Source organism: Oncorhynchus tshawytscha, linkage group LG01 (assembly GCF_018296145.1).
Source record: "Oncorhynchus tshawytscha isolate Ot180627B linkage group LG01, Otsh_v2.0, whole genome shotgun sequence".
In the NCBI taxonomy this organism is placed as follows: Eukaryota; Metazoa; Chordata; class Actinopteri; order Salmoniformes; family Salmonidae; genus Oncorhynchus; species Oncorhynchus tshawytscha.
In genome coordinates, this window is record NC_056429.1 from 3,166,897 (window position 1) to 3,186,176 (window position 19,280).

A 19,280-nucleotide genomic window follows, 5' to 3' on the forward strand; every position below is an offset into this window, starting at 1 on the left:
GACTATGTGACTATAGAGGAGAGCTGACTGTATGATTATAGAGGGGGAGCTGACTATAGAGGGGGAGCTGACTATATGACTATAGAGGGAGCTGACTATATGACTATAGAGGGGAGCTGACTATATGACTATAGAGAGGGAGCTGACTATATGACAATAGAGGGGAGCTGACTATATGACTATAGAGGGGGAGCTGACTATATGACTATAGAGGGGAGCTGACTATATGACTATAGAGGGGAGCTGACTATATGACTATAGAGGGAGCTGACTCTATGACTATAGAGGGGAGCTGACTATATGACTACAGAGGGGGAGCTGACTATATGAGTATGGAGGGAGGCTGACTATATGACTATAGAGGGGGAGCTGACTATAGAGGGGAGCTGACAATATGACTATGGAGGGGAGCTGACTATAGAGGGGAGCTGACCATATGACTATAGAGGGGAGCTGACTATATGACTATGGAGGGGGAGCTGACTATATGACTATGGAGGGGGAGCTGACTATATGACTATAGAGGGAGCTGACTATATGACTATAGAGGGGAGCTGACTATATGACTATGGAGGGGAGCTGACTATATGACTATAGAAGGGGAGCTGACTATATGACTATAGAGGGAGAGCTGACTATATGAGTATGGAAGGGGGAGCCGACTATATGACTATAGAGGGGAGCTGACTATAGAGGGGGCTGACTATATGATTATAGAGGGGGAGCTGACTATATGACTATAGAGGGGAGCTGACTATAGAGGGGGCTGACAATATGATTGTAGAGGGGGAGCTGACTATAAGACTATAGAGGGGAGCTGACTATATGACTATAGAGGGGAGCTGACTATTTGACTATAGAGGGGAGCTGACTATAGAGGGGAGCTGACTATATGATTATAGAGGGGAGCTGACTATAGAGGGGAGCTGACTATATGACTATAGAGGGAGCTGACTATATGACTATAGAGGGGAGCTGACTATATGACTATAGAGAGGGAGCTGACTATATGACAATAGAGGGGAGCTGACTATATGACTACAGAGGGGGAGCTGACTATATGACTGTAGACGGAGAGCTGACTATGACTATAGAGGGGCGCTGACTATAGAGGGGGCTGACTATATGACTATAGAGGGGAGCTGAAAATAGAGTGGGGGCTGACTATATGACTATAGAGGGGAGCTGACTATAGAGAGGGAGCTGACTATATGACTATAGAGGGGAGGTGACTATAGAGAGGGAGCTGACTATAGAGGGGAGCTGACTATATGAGTATGGAAGGGGGCTGACTATAGAGGGGAGCTGACTATAGAGGGGAGCTGACTATATGACTATAGAGGGGGAGCTGACTATAGAGGGGGCTGACTATATGACTATAGAGGGGGAGCTGACTATATGACTATAGAGGGGAGCTGACTATAGAGAGGGAGCTGACTATATGACTATAGAGGGGGAGCTGACTATATGACTATAGAGGGAGCTGACTATATGACTATAGAGGGGGAGCTGACTATATGACTATAGAGAGGAGCTGACTATATGACTATAGAGGGAGCTGACTATATGACTATAGAGGGGAGCTGACTATATGACTATAGAGGGGGAGCTGACTATATGACTATAGAGGGGGAGCTGACTATATGACTATAGAGGGGGAGCTGACTATAGAGGGGAGCTGACTATATGACTATGGAGGGGGAGCTGACTATATGACTATGGAGGGGGAGCTGACTATATGACTATAGAGGGGGAGATGACTATATGACTATAGAGGGGGAGCTGACTATATGACTATAGAGGGGGAGCTGACTATATGACTATAGAAGGGGAGCTGACTATATGACTATAGAGGGAGAGCTGACTATATGACAATAGAGGGGAGCCGACTATATGACTACAGAGGGGGAGCTGACTATATGATTATAGAGGGGGAGCTGACTATAGAGGGGGCTGACTATAGAGGGGGCTGACTATATGACTACAGAGGGGAGCTGACTATATGATTATAGAGGGGAGCTGACTATAGAGGGGGGCTGACTATATGATTACAGAGGGAGCTGACTAAAGAGGGGGGCTGACTATATGACTATAGAGGGGGAGCTGACTATAAGACTATAGAGGGGGAGCTGACTATATGACTATAGAGGGGGAGCTGACTATTTGACGATAGAGGGGAGCTGACTATATGACGATTGAGGGGAGCTGACTATAGAGTGGGAGCTGACTATATGACTATTGAGGGGGAGCTGACTATATGACCATAGAGGGGAGCTGACTATATGACCATAGAGGGGAGCTGACTATAGAGGGAGAGCTGACTGTATGACTATAGAGGGGGAGCTGACTATATGACTATAGAGGGGAGCTGACTATATGACCATAGAGGGGAGCTGACTATATGACTATAGAGGGGGAGCTGACTATAGAGGGGGCTGACTATATGATTATAGAGGGGAGCTGACTATAGAGGGGGAGCTGACTATATGACTATAGAGGGAGCTGACTATATGACTATAGAGGGGGAGCTGACTATATGACTATAGAGAGGGAGCTGACTATATGACAATAGAGGGGAGCTGACTATATGACTATAGAGGGGAGCTGACTATATGACTATAGACGGAGAGCTGACTATGACTATAGAGGGGAGCTGACTATAGAGGGGGCTGACTATATGACTATAGAGGGGGAGCTGAAAATAGAGTGGGAGCTGACTATATGACTATAGAGGGGAGCTGACTATATGACTATAGCGGGGGAGCTGACTATAGAGAGGGAGCTGACTATAGAGAGGGAGCTGACTATATGACTATAGAGGGGGAGCTGACTATAGAGGGGAGCTGACTATATGACTATAGAGGGGAGCTGACTATAGAGGGGAGCTGACTATATGACTATAGAGGGGAGCTGACTATATGACTATAGAGGGGGCTGACTATAGAGGGGGAGCTGACTATAGAGGGGAGCTGACTATATGACTACAGAGGGGAGCTGACTATAGAGGGGGCTGACTATATGATTATAGAGGGGAGCTGACTATATGACTATAGAGGGGGAGCTGACTATAGAGGGGGAGCTGACTATATGACTATAGAGGGAGCTGACTATATGACGATTGAGGGGAGCTGACTATAGAGAGGGAGCTGACTATATGACTATAGAGGGGAGCTGACTATAGAGGGGAGCTGACTATATGACTATAGAGGGAGCTGACTATATGACTATAGAGGGGAGCTGACTATATGACTATAGAGGGAGGGCTGACTATATGACTATAGAGGGGGGCTGACTATATGACTATAGAGGGGAGCTGACTATATGACTATAGAGGGGAGCTGACTATATGACTATAGAGGGGAGCTGACTATAGAGGGGGCTGACTATATGACTATAGAGGGGAGCTGACTATATGACTATAGAGGGAGCTGACTATGTGACTATAGAGGGGGCTGACTATATGACTAAAGAGGGGGCTGACTATATGACTAAAGAGGGGGCTGACTATATGACTATAGAGGGGAGCTGACTATATGACTATAGAGGGGCTGACTATATGACTATAGAGGGGGCTGACTATATGACTATAGAGGGGGCTGACTATATGACTATAGAGGGGGCTGACTATATGACTATAGAGGGGAGCTGACTATAGAGGGGGCTGACTATATGACTACAGAGGGGAGCTGACTATATGATTATAGAGGGGAGCTGACTATATGACTATAGAGGGGAGCTGACTATATGACTATAGAGGGGGAGCTGACTATATGACTATAGAGGGGGAGCTGACTATATGACTATAGAGGGGGCTGACTATATGACTATAGAGGGGGCTGACTATATGACTATAGAGGGGGAGCTGACTAAAGAGGGCTGACTATATGACTATAGAGGGGAGCTGACTATAAGACTATAGAGGGGGAGCTGACTATTTGACTATAGAGGGGAGCTGACTATATGACTATAGAGGGGAGCTGACTATAGAGGGGAGCTGACTATGTGACTATAGAGGAGAGCTGACTGTATGATTATAGAGGGGAGCTGACTATAGAGGGGAGCTGACTATATGACTATAGAGGGGAGCTGACTATATGACTATAGAGGGGGAGCTGACTATATGACTATAGAGAGGGAGCTGACTATATGACAATAGAGGGGGAGCTGACTATATGACTATAGAGGGGGAGCTGACTATATGACTATAGAGGGGAGCTGACTATATGACTATAGAGGGGGAGCTGACTATATGACTATAGAGGGGAGCTGACTCTATGACTATAGAGGGGGAGCTGACTATATGACTACAGAGGGGAGCTGACTATATGAGTATGGAGGGAGGCTGACTATATGACTATAGAGGGGAGCTGACTATAGAGGGGAGCTGACAATATGACTATGGAGGGGAGCTGACTATAGAGGGGAGCTGACCATATGACTATAGAGGGGGAGCTGACTATATGACTATGGAGGGGAGCTGACTATATGACTATGGAGGGGGAGCTGACTATATGACTATAGAGGGGAGCTGACTATATGACTATAGAGGGGGAGCTGACTATATGACTATGGAGGGGAGCTGACTATATGACTATAGAAGGGAGCTGACTATATGACTATAGAGGAGAGCTGACTATATGACTATAGAGGGGAGCCGACTATATGACTATAGAGGGGAGCTGACTATAGAGGGGGCTGACTATATGATTATAGAGGGGAGCTGACTATATGACTATAGAGGGGAGCTGACTATAGAGGGGGCTGACGATATGATTGTAGAGGGGAGCTGACTATAAGACTATAGAGGGGAGCTGACTATATGACTATAGAGGGGAGCTGACTATTTGACTATAGAGGGGAGCTGACTATAGAGGGGGAGCTGACTATATGATTATAGAGGGGAGCTGACTATAGAGGGGAGCTGACTATATGACTATAGAGGGAGCTGACTATATGACTATAGAGGGGAGCTGACTATATGACTATAGAGAGGGAGCTGACTATATGACAATAGAGGGGAGCTGACTATATGACTACAGAGGGGAGCTGACTATATGACTGTAGACGGAGAGCTGACTATGACTATAGAGGGGGCGCTGACTATAGAGGGGGCTGACTATATGACTATAGAGGGGGAGCTGAAAATAGAGTGGGGGCTGACTATATGACTATAGAGGGGGAGCTGACTATAGAGAGGGAGCTGACTATATGACTATAGAGGGGAGCTGACTATAGAGAGGGAGCTGACTATAGAGGGGAGCTGACTATATGAGTATGGAAGGGGGCTGACTATAGAGGGGAGCTGACTATAGAGGGGAGCTGACTATATGACTATAGAGGGGAGCTGACTATAGAGGGGGCTGACTATATGACTATAGAGGGGAGCTGACTATATGACTATAGAGGGGGAGCTGACTATAGAGAGGGAGCTGACTATATGACTATAGAGGGGAGCTGACTATATGACTATAGAGGGAGCTGACTATATGACTATAGAGGGGGAGCTGACTATATGACTATAGAGAGGGAGCTGACTATATGACTATAGAGAGGGAGCTGACTATATGACTATAGAGGGGGAGCTGACTATATGACTATAGAGGGGAGCTGACTATATGACTATAGAGGGGAGCTGATATATGACTATAGAGGGGGAGCTGACTATAGAGAGGGAGCTGACTATATGACTATAGAGGGGAGCTGACTATAGAGGGGAGCTGACTATATGACTATGGAGGGGGAGCTGACTATATGACTATGGAGGGGGAGCTGACTATATGACTATAGAGGGGGAGATGACTATATGACTATAGAGGGGAGCTGACTATATGACTATAGAGGGGGAGCTGACTATATGACTATAGAAGGGGAGCTGACTATATGACTATAGAGGGAGAGCTGACTATATGACAATAGAGGGGAGCCGACTATATGACTACAGAGGGGAGCTGACTATATGATTATAGAGGGGGAGCTGACTATAGAGGGGGCTGACTATAGAGGGGGCTGACTATATGACTACAGAGGGGGAGCTGACTATATGATTATAGAGGGGAGCTGACTATAGAGGGGGCTGACTATATGATTACAGAGGGGAGCTGACTAAAGAGGGGGCTGACTATATGACTATAGAGGGGAGCTGACTATAAGACTATAGAGGGGGAGCTGACTATATGACTATAGAGGGGAGCTGACTATTTGACGATAGAGGGAGCTGACTATATGACGATTGAGGGGAGCTGACTATAGAGTGGGAGCTGACTATATGACTATTGAGGGGGAGCTGACTATATGACCATAGAGGGGGAGCTGACTATATGACCATAGAGGGGAGCTGACTATAGAGGAGAGCTGACTGTATGACTATAGAGGGGGAGCTGACTATATGACTATAGAGGGAGCTGACTATATGACCATAGAGGGGGAGCTGACTATATGACTATAGAGGGGAGCTGACTATAGAGGGGGCTGACTATATGATTATAGAGGGGAGCTGACTATAGAGGGGGAGCTGACTATATGACTATAGAGGGAGCTGACTATATGACTATAGAGGGGGAGCTGACTATATGACTATAGAGAGGAGCTGACTATATGACAATAGAGGGGAGCTGACTATATGACTATAGAGGGGGAGCTGACTATATGACTATAGACGGAGAGCTGACTATGACTATAGAGGGGAGCTGACTATAGAGGGGGGCTGACTATATGACTATAGAGGGGAGCTGAAAATAGAGTGGGGAGCTGACTATATGACTATAGAGGGGAGCTGACTATATGACTATAGCGGGGAGCTGACTATAGAGAGGAGCTGACTATAGAGAGGAGCTGACTATATGACTATAGAGGGGAGCTGACTATAGAGGGGGAGCTGACTATATGACTATAGAGGGGAGCTGACTATATGACTATGGAGGGGAGCTGACTATATGACTATGGAGGAGCTGACTATATGACTATAGAGGGGAGCTGACTATATGACTATAGAGGGGGAGCTGACTATATGACTATAGAGGGGAGCTGACTACAGAGGGGGCTGACTGTATGACTATTGAGGGGAGCTGACTATATGATTATAGAGGGGCGCTGACTATATGACTATAGAGGGGAGCTGACTATAGAGGGGGCTGACTATATGATTATAGAGGGGGCTGACTATATGACTATAGAGGGGAGCTGACTAAAGAGGGGGGCTGACTATATGACTATAGAGGGGGAGCTGACTATAAGACTATAGAGGGGAGCTGACTATATGACTATAGAGGGGGAGCTGACTATAAGACTATAGAGGGGGAGCTGACTATATGACTATAGAGGGGAGCTGACTATATGACTATAGAGGGAGAGCTGACTGTATGACTATAGAGGGGGAGCTGACTATATGACTATAGAGGGGAGCTGACTATAGAGGGGAGCTGACTATATGACTATAGAGGGGAGCTGACTATATGACTATGGAGGGGGAGCTGACTATATGACCATAGAGAGGGAGCTGACTATATGACCATAGAGGGGAGCTGACTATAGAGGGAGAGCTGACTGTATGACTATAGAGGGGGAGCTGACTATATGACTATAGAGGGGAGCTGACTATATGACCATAGAGGGGAGCTGACTATATGACTATAGAGGGGGAGCTGACTATAGAGGGGGCTGACTATATGATTATAGAGGGGAGCTGACTATAGAGGGGCTGACTATATGACTATAGAGGGAGCTGACTATATGACTATAGAGGGGCTGACTATATGACTATAGAGAGGAGCTGACTATATGACAATAGAGGGGAGCTGACTATATGACTATAGAGGGGAGCTGACTATATGACTATAGAGGGGAGCTGACTATAGAGGGGGCTGACTATATGATTATAGAGGGGAGCTGACTATAGAGGGGAGCTGACTATATGACTATAGAGGGAGCTGACTATATGACTATAGAGGGGAGCTGACTATATGACTATAGAGAGGGAGCTGACTATATGACAATAGAGGGGAGCTGACTATATGACTATAGAGGGGAGCTGACTATATGACTATAGACGGAGAGCTGACTATGACTATAGAGGGGAGCTGACTATAGAGGGGGCTGACTATATGACTATAGAGGGGAGCTGAAAATAGAGTGGGGAGCTGACTATATGACTATAGAGGGGCTGACTATATGACTATAGCGGGGAGCTGACTATAGAGAGGAGCTGACTATAGAGAGGGAGCTGACTATATGACTATAGAGGGGAGCTGACTATAGAGGGGAGCTGACTATATGACTATAGAGGGGAGCTGACTATATGACTATGGAGGGGAGCTGACTATATGACTATGGAGGGGAGCTGACTATATGACTATAGAGGGGGAGCTGACTATATGACTATAGAGGGGAGCTGACTATATGACTATAGAGGGGAGCTGACTACAGAGGGCTGACTGTATGACTATTGAGGGGGAGCTGACTATATGATTATAGAGGGGCGCTGACTATATGACTATAGAGGGGGAGCTGACTATAGAGGGGGCTGACTATATGATTATAGAGGGGGCTGACTATATGACTATAGAGGGGGAGCTGACTAAAGAGGGGCTGACTATATGACTATAGAGGGGAGCTGACTATAAGACTATAGAGGGGAGCTGACTATATGACTATAGAGGGGAGCTGACTATAAGACTATAGAGGGGAGCTGACTATATGACTATAGAGGGGGAGCTGACTATATGACTATAGAGGGAGAGCTGACTGTATGACTATAGAGGGGAGCTGACTATATGACTATAGAGGGGAGCTGACTATATGACTATAGAGGGGGAGCTGACTATATGACTATAGAGGAGAGCTGACTATATGACTATAGAGGGAGAGCTGACTATATGACTATAGAGGGGAGCTGACTATATGACTATAGAGGGAGAGCTGACTATATGACTATAGAGGGAGAGCTGACTATATGACTATAGAGGGAGAGCTGACTATACTATGACTATACAGGGGGCTGACTATATGATTATAGAGGGGAGCTGACTATAGAGGGGGAGCTGACTATATGACTATAGAGGGAGCTGACTATATGACTATAGAGGTGGAGCTGACTATATGACTATAGAGAGGGAGCTGACTATATGACAATAGAGGGGAGCTGACTATATGACTACAGAGGGGAGCTGACTATATGACTATAGACGGAGAGCTGACTATGACTATAGAGGGGAGCTGACTATAGAGGGGGCTGACTATATGACTATAGAGGGGAGCTGAAAATAGAGTGGGGGCTGACTATATGACTATAGAGGGGAGCTGACTATAGAGAGGGAGCTGACTATATGACTATAGAGGGGGAGCTGACTATATGACTATAGAGGGAGCTGACTATAGAAGAGGGGAGCTGACTATATGACTATAGAGGGAGCTGACTATATGACTATAGAGGGGAGCTGACTATATGACTATAGAGGGGAGCTGACTATATGACAATAGAGGGGAGCTGACTATATGACTATAGAGGGGAGCTGACTATAAGACTATAGAGGGGAGCTGACTATATGACTATAGAGGGGAGCTGACTATAAGACTATAGAGGGGAGCTAACTATATGACTATAGAGGGGAGCTGACTATATGACTATAGAGGGAGAGCTGACTGTATGACTATAGAGGGGAGCTGACTATATGACTATAGAGGGGGAGCTGACTATATGACTATAGAGGGGAGCTGACTATATGACTATAGAGGAGAGCTGACTATATGACTATAGAGGGAGAGCTGACTATATGACTATAGAGGGGAGCTGACTATATGACTATAGAGGGAGAGCTGACTATATGACTATAGAGGGAGAGCTGACTATATGACTATAGAGGAGAGCTGACTATATGACTATACAGGGGGCTGACTATATGATTATAGAGGGGAGCTGACTATAGAGGGGGAGCTGACTATATGACTATAGAGGGGAGCTGACTATATGACTATAGAGGTGGAGCTGACTATATGACTATAGAGAGGGAGCTGACTATATGACTATAGAGGGAGCTGACTATATGACTATAGAGGGGGAGCTGACTATATGACAATAGAGGGGAGCTGACTATATGACTATAGAGGGGGAGCTGACTATATGAATATAGACGGAGAGCTGACTATGACTATAGAGGGGAGCTGACTATAGAGGGGGCTGACTATATGACTATAGAGGGGAGCTGACTATAGAGAGGGAGCTGACTATATGACTATAGAGGGGGAGCTGACTATAGAGAGGGAGCTGACTATATGACTATAGAGGGGGAGCTGACTATATGACTATAGAGGGGGAGCTGACTATATGACTATAGAGGGGGAGCTGACTATATGACTATAGAGGGGAGCTGATTATATGACTATAGAGGGGTGCTGACTATATGACTATAGAGGGGGAGCTGACTATATGACTATAGACGGAGAGCTGACTATATGACTATAGAGGGAGCTGACTATAGAGGGGGCTGACTATATGACTATAGAGGGGGAGCTGACTATATGACTATAGAGGGGGCTGACTATATGACTATAGAGGGGAGCTGACTATATGACTATAGAGGGGAGCTGACTATAGAAGAGGGGAGCTGACTATATGACTATAGAGGGGAGCTGACTATATGACTATAGAGGGAGCTGACTATAGAAGAGGGGAGCTGACTATATGACTATAGAGGGAGCTGACTATAGAAGAGGGGAGCTGACTATATGACTATAGAGGGGGAGCTGACTATAGAGGGGGAGCTGACTATATGACTATAGAGGGGGAGCTGACTATATGACTATAGAGGGGAGCTGACTATATGACTATAGAGGGTGGAGCTGACTATATGACTATAGAGGGGGAGCTGACTATATGACCACACACTAACAGGTACTGCCCACACTAACAGGTACTGCCCACACACTAACAGGTACTGCCCACACACTAACAGGTACTGCCCACACTAACAGGTACTGCTACACACTAACAGGTACTGCCCACACTAACAGGTACTGCCCACACACTAACAGGTACTGCCCACACACTAACAGGTACTGCCCACACACTAACAGGTACTGCCCACACACTAACAGGTACTGCCCACACACTAACAGGTACTGCCCACACACTAACAGGTACTGCTACAGACTAACAGGTACTGCCCACACTAACAGGTACTGCCCACACTAACAGGTACTGCCCACACTAACAGGTACTGCCCACACACTAAGACACTAACAGGTACTGCCACACACTAACAGGTACTGCCACACACTAACAGGTACTGCAACACTATAGAGGGGAGCTGACTATATGACTATATGACCACACACTAACAGCTACTGCAACAGACAGCCCTGTCTGACACATCCTCTGCACTGTCAGGTGAACTACAGTACTGATACAACAACCACAATAAACAACCTTCACCATCTCGAATCACACCAAAATAATCCACGACGAAAGGCACAAACCTGGCAGTAAGTGAAGACGTGAACTAACGTGAATAAATGTGCGATTAATATTATATATTACTAAATGTGTGATTAATATTATATATTACTAAATGTGTGATTAATATTATATATTACTAAATGTGTGATTAATATTACATATTACTACATGTGTGATTAATATTATATATTACTAAATGTGTGATTAATATTATATATTACTAAATGTGTGATTAATATTATATATTACTACATGTGTGATTAATATTATATATTACTAAATGTGTGATTAATATTATATATTACTAAATGTGTGATTAATATTACATATTACTACATGTGTGATTAATATTATATATTACTACATGTGTGATTAATATTATATATTACTAAATGTGTGATTAATATTACATATTACTACATGTGTGATTAATATTATATATTACTAAATGTGTGATTAATATTATATATTACTAAATGTGTGATTAATATTATATATTACTACATGTGTGATTAATATTATATATTACTAAATGTGTGATTAATATTACATATTACTACATGTGTGATTAATATTACATATTACTACATGTGTGATTAATATTATATATTACTACATGTGTGATTAATATTATATATTACTACATGTGTGATTAATATTATATATTACTAAATGTGTGATTAATATTATATATTACTAAATGTGTGATTAATATTATATATTACTAAATGTGTGATTAATATTATATATTACTACATGTGTGATTAATATTATATATTACTAAATGTGTGATTAATATTATATATTACTAAATGTGTGATTAATATTATACATTACTAAATGTGTGATTAATATTATATATTACTAAATGTGTGATTAATATTATATATTACTAAATGTGTGATTAATATTATATATTACTAAATGTGTGATTAATATTATATATTATATATTACTAAATGTGTGATTAATATTATATATTACTAAATGTGTGATTAATATTATATATTACTAAATGTGTGATTAATATTATATATTACTAAATGTGTGATTAATATTATATATTACTAAATGTGTGATTAATATTATATATTACTAAATGTGTGATTAATATTATATATTACTAAATGTGTGATTAATATTATATATTACTAAATGTGTGATTAATATTATATATTACTAAATGTGTGATTAATATTATATATTACTAAATGTGTGATTAATATTATATATTACTAAATGTGTGATTAATATTATATATTACTAAATGTGATGATTAATATTATATATTACTAAATGTGTGATTAATATTACATATTACTACATGTGTGATTAATATTATATATTACTACATGTGTGATTAATATTATATATTACTACATGTGTGATTAATATTATATATTACTAAATGTGTGATTAATATTATATATTACTAAATGTGTGATTAATATTATATATTACTAAATGTGTGATTAATATTATATATTACTACATGTGTGATTAATATTATATATTACTAAATGTGTGATTAATATTATATATTACTAAATGTGTGATTAATATTATACATTACTAAATGTGTGATTAATATTATATATTACTAAATGTGTGATTAATATTATATATTACTAAATGTGTGATTAATATTATATATTACTAAATGTGTGATTAATATTATATATTATATATTACTAAATGTGTGATTAATATTATATATTACTAAATGTGTGATTAATATTATATATTACTAAATGTGTGATTAATATTATATATTACTAAATGTGTGATTAATATTATATATTACTAAATGTGTGATTAATATTATATATTACTAAATGTGTGATTAATATTATATATTACTAAATGTGTGATTAATATTATATATTACTAAATGTGTGATTAATATTATATATTACTAAATGTGTGATTAATATTATATATTACTAAATGTGTGATTAATATTATATATTATATATTACTAAATGTGTGATTAATGTTATATATTACTAAATGTGTGATTAATATTATATATTACTAAATGTGTGATTAATATTATATATTACTAAATGTGTGATTAATATTATATATTACTAAATGTGTGATTAATATTATATATTACTAAATGTGTGATTAATATTATATATTACTAAATGTGTGATTAATATTATATATTACTAAATGTGTGATTAATATTATATATTACTAAATGTGTGATTAATATTATATATTACTAAATGTGTGATTAATATTATATATTACTAAATGTGTGATTAATATTATATATTACTAAATGTGTGATTAATATTATATATTACTAAATGTGTGATTAATATTACTCTGTGATCATGTGTAATTCACCGTGTCTGTTAATCGGTGAAACTGTTGTCAGGCCAGCAGCTGAACACAGTTTTAGACTAGACTGTTAGAAATGGGTAGTCAGTACAGTAGTCACGTTAATGCAGATTTGTCCCTGGCCTAACTGATGTTTATTAAATGAAGATTTTAAATAATAATAATAATATTAATTAAAAGAAGAAGGTTTACACACGGTGAGAGGAAGCCCACGTACCCCGATGGTGGCATTGAGCTCAGTCATGGTGACCTGTTTAGCTCGGTCTACTGCCTGGGCTACCTGCTGTTGGTGCTATGGGGGGAAGAGGGAGAGAAACAAAGGAAACGGTTAGGACACTTCATTTATATAGACAGCTCAAGGGTTGTGAAATTCCCTGCTTTTTCTAGGAAATGTCATTCTTACTCCCATTTGAGAATTTTACAACCCTACAGTTGTAAACAACAAACAGAGTTAACCGATCATGGGTCTCATCTTCCCCACACACAATAACACACTTTACAATCACAATAACACACTTTACATTCACAATAACACACTTTACAATCACAATAACACACTTCACAATAACACACTTTACCATCACAATAACACACTTTACAATCACAATAACACACTTTACAATCACAATAACACACTTTACCATCACAATAACACACTTTACCATCACAATAACACACTTTACCATCACAATAACACACTTTACAATCACAATAACACACTTTACCATCACAATAACACACTTTACCATCACAATAACACACTTTACCATCACAATAACACACTTTACCATCACAATAACACACTTTACAATCACAACAACACACTTTACAATCACAACAACACACTTTACAATCACAATAACACACTTTACCATCACAATAACACACTTTACAATCACAATAACACACTTTACACTTTACAATCACAATAACACACTTTACAATCACAACAACACACTTTACATTCACAATAACACACTTTACACTTTACAATCACAACAACACACTTTACAATCATAACAACACACTTTACCATCACAATAACACACTTTACCATCACAATAACACACTTTACCATCACAATAACACACTTTACATTCACAATAACACACTTTACACTTTACAATCACAACAACACACTTTACACTCACAACACAATTTACAATCACAACAACACACTTTACAATCACAACAACACACTTTACAATCACAATAACACACTTTACCATCACAATAACACACTTTACAATCACAATAACACACTTTACAATCACAATAACACACTTTACAATCACAATAACACACTTCACAATAACACACTTTGCCATCACAATAACACACTTTACAATCACAATAACACACTTTACACTTTACAATCACAATAACACACTTTACAATCACAACAACACACTTTACATTCACAATAACACACTTTACACTTTACAATCACAACAACACACTTTACAATCACAACAACACACTTTACAATCACAACAACACACTTTACAATCACAATAACACACTTTACAATCACAATAACACACTTTACAATCACAATAACACACTTTACATTCACAATAACACACTTTACCATCACAATAACACACTTTACCATCACAATAACACACTTTACCATCACAATAACACACTTTACCATCACAATAACACACTTTACCATCACAATAACACACTTTACCATCACAATAACACACTTTACCATCACAATAACACACTTTACACTTTACAATCACAATAACACACTTTACAATCACAACAACACACTTTACAATCACAATGACACACTTTACCATCACAATAACACACTTTACAATCACAATAACACACTTTACACGTTACAATCACAACAACACACTTTACACTCACAACAACACACTTTACAATCACAATAACACACTTTACAATCACAATAACACACTTTACAATCACAATAACACACTTCACAATAACACACTTTGCCATCACAATAACACACTTTACAATCACAATAACACACTTTACACTTTACAATCACAATAACACACTTTACAATCACAACAACACACTTTACAATCACAATGACACACTTTACCATCACAATAACACACTTTACAATCACAATAACACACTTTACACGTTACAATCACAACAACACACTTTACACTCACAACAACACACTTTACAATCACAACAACACACTTTACAATCACAACAACACACTTTACAATCACAATAACACACTTTACAATCACAATAACACACTTTACAATCACAATAACACACTTCACAATAACACACTTTACCATCACAATAACACACTTTACAATCACAATAACACACTTTACACTTTACAATCACAACAACACACTTTACATTCACAATAACACACTACACTTTACAATCACAACAACACACTTTACAATCACAACAACACACTTTACAATCACAATAACACACTTTACAATCACAATAACACACTTTACAATCAAATAACACACTTTACCACACAATAACACACTTTACCATCACAATAACACACTTTACAATCACAATAACACACTTTACACTTTACAATCACAATAACACACTTTACAATCACAACAACACACTTTACATTCACAATAACACACTTTACACTTTACAATCACAACAACACACTTTACAATCACAACAACACACTTTACAATCACAACAACACACTTTACAATCACAATAACACACTTTACAATCACAATAACACACTTCACAATAACACACTTTACCATCACAATAACACACTTTACAATCACAATAACACACTTTACAATCACATTCTAGATGACAAAGATAGATTGTGTTTTGAACAATAAAAAAATAAAAACATGAATTTAAAAACAAGACCATTTTATTCACACAAGTGGATAAACTTGAATTAGGGACAAGTGCCATACACAATTATTCAAAAGCATCTAACCTTGTTCAGACAGTACGACAGTGCCAGCCTGACTAAATATGCACAATGACCAGCTCTACGTGGTCACCTCTAACTTCAGACACTCCACAGTGTGACACGAGAAACCCCCCAAAAAGGCCATTTTAAAAAAAAACACTCACCTCTTGTGACAGGAAAGGCATAATTTGAGCTAGAATCGCGTTGAGCCGCTTGGCGATCTCGGTCTGAAAAAAGAAAAAAAAAAGAGGATGAAATTCCCATTTAGAAAGCTGTAAAAGTACATAGGTAGTAGAATGACTTCGTTCCTGTCGGTACGCTGATGTTTACAGTGATTATGGACAGTTACTGCTGTGGGCGGTAGTGCTTGACTCAACATCCTCTCTAAACTGCATGATATTGACATGAGAGATGTTTAAAACATTACACACAGAAAGAGGGGCAGTGAGAGAGAGAGGGGTGGGAGAGAGAGAAAGAAAGAGAGAGAGGGGCGGGAGAGAGAGAAAGAAAGAGAGAGAGGGGCGGGAGAGAGAGAGAGAGGAGGTGAGAGCGAGAGAGAGAGAGAGAGAGGGAGAGAGAGGAGAGAGAGAGGGGAGAGAGGAGAGAGAGAGAGGGGAGAGAGGAGAGAGAGGGAGAGGGGAGAGAGAGAGGGGAGAGAGAGAGAGAGAGGGAGAGAGAGAGAGAGAGAGGGGAGAGGGAGAGAGAGAGGGAGAGGGAGAGAGAGAGAGAGGGGAGAGAGGAGAGAAAGGGGAGAGAGAGAGAGAGGGGGGAGAGAGAGAGAGAGAGGGGAGTAGATGGAGGAGCTGTGAGAACAGCTGGACTGACTGACTGACTAAATGATGAGTGAGTCCTCTCCTCTCCACTCCACTCCTCTCCACTGTAGACAAGAGGGAAAACGAGGAGGCAGGTGGTGTGTGCCTCTTTCACTCCAAATGGTGAACTCCTTCCTCTTATCCTGACTGTTTCATCTACCTTGTCAACTGTCTGTTAACTGACTAACCACACTACTTACATTTATAGTTTGACCAAATGACACAGAACATCATTACACATCAGGGTATTTCAGATTGCAAACTGGGTCTGGAGATAGGGTTGAATGCCAGCCAGACCTTTATGGCCTATCTAAAGGTCTGTCTGGCAGTCAACCCTGTCTTAAGGTCTGTCTGGCAGTCAACCCTGTCTAAAGGTCTGGCTGGCAGTCAACCCTGTCTAAAGGTCTGGCTGGCAGTCAACCCTGTCTAAAGGTCTGGCTGGCAGTCAACCCTGTCTAAAGGTCTGGCTGGCAGTCAAACCTTTCTAAAGGTCTGGCTGGCAGTCAAACCTTTCTAAAGGTCTGGCTGGCAGTCAAACCTTTCTAAAGGTCTGGCTGGCAGTCAACCCTGTCTAAAGGTCTGGCTGGCAGTCAACCCTGTCTAAAGGTCTGGCTGGCAGTCAACCCTGTCTAAAGGTCTGGCTGGCAGTCAACCCTGTTCTGGCAAACCCTGTCTAAAGGTCTGGCTGGCAGTCAACCCTTTCTAAAGGTCTGGCAGGCAGTCAACCCTTTCTAAAGGTCTGGCAGTCAACCCTGTCTAAAGGTCTGGCTGGCAGTCAACCCTTTCTAAAGGTCTGGCTGGTAGTCAACCCTTTCTAAAGGTCTGGCAGTCAACCCTTTCTAAAGGTCTGGCTAGTAGTCAACCCTTTCTAAAGGTCTTGCAGTCAACCCTTTCTAAAGGTCTGGCAGTCAACCCTGTCTAAAGGTCTGGCTGGTAGTCAACCCTTTCTAAAGGTCTGGCAGGCAGTCAACCCTGTCTAAAGGTCTGGCTGGCAGTCAACCCTGTCTAAAGGTCTGGCTGGCAGTCAACCCTTTCTAAAGGTCTGGCTGGCAGTCAGTCTGGCTGGCAGTCAACCCTTTCTAAAGGTCAACCCTTTCTGTCTGGCAGTCAACCCTTTCTAAAGGTCTGGCTGGTAGTCAACCCTTTCTAAAGGTCTGGCTGGTAGTCAACCCTGTCTAAAGGTCTGTCTGGCAGTCAACCCTGTCTAAAGGTCTGTCTGGCAGTCAACCCTTTCTAAAGGTCTGGCTGGCAGTCAACCCTGTCTAAAGGTCTGGCTGGCAGTCAACCCTGTCTAAAGGTCTGGCTGGTAGTCAACCCTTTCTAAAGGTCTGGCAGGCAGTCAACCCTGTCTAAAGGTCTGGCAGTCAACCCTGTCTAAAGGTCTGGCTGGCAGTCAACCCTTTCTAAAGGTCAACCCTTTTCTAAATGTCTGTCTGGCAGTCAACCCTTTCTAAAGGTCTGGCTGGTAGTCAACCCTGTCTAAAGGTCTGTCTGGCAGTCAACCCTGTCTAAAGGTCTGTCTGGCAGTCAACCCTTTCTAAATGTCTGTCTGGCAGTCAACCCTTTCTAAAAGGTCTGGCTGGCAGTCAACCCTTTCTAAATGTCTGCCTGGCAGTCAACCCTTTCTAAAGGTCTGGCTGGTAGTGAACCCTGTCTAAAGGTCTGGCTGGTAGTGAACCCTGTCTAAAGGTCTGTCTGGCAGTCAACCCTGTCTAAAAGGTCTGGCATGCAGTCAACCCTG

The 19,280-nt window shown here is 41.1% G+C and overlaps 1 protein-coding gene across 7 annotated transcripts in view; it reads right to left on the reverse strand.

Annotated features, from left to right (window-relative positions):
* Positions 1 to 19,280, reverse strand: part of tle3a (TLE family member 3, transcriptional corepressor a) — a 154,623-nt gene that overhangs the window by 78,991 nt on the left and 56,352 nt on the right. For 6 of the 7 annotated variants that reach the window (XR_006080185.1, XM_042307598.1, XM_042309094.1 and 3 more), the window contains 2 exons: positions 16,892 to 16,954; positions 13,998 to 14,093 (listed from right to left, as the gene is read on the reverse strand). Coding sequence is in view for 6 of the 7 variants with exons in the window: in XM_042307598.1 (XP_042163532.1) it covers positions 13,998 to 14,093; positions 16,892 to 16,954 (159 nt within the window). In the remaining variant the exon portion in view is untranslated. The remainder of the gene's footprint in view (positions 1 to 13,997; positions 14,094 to 16,891; positions 16,955 to 19,280) is intronic. The other variant, XM_042308124.1, reaches the window with a different exon arrangement.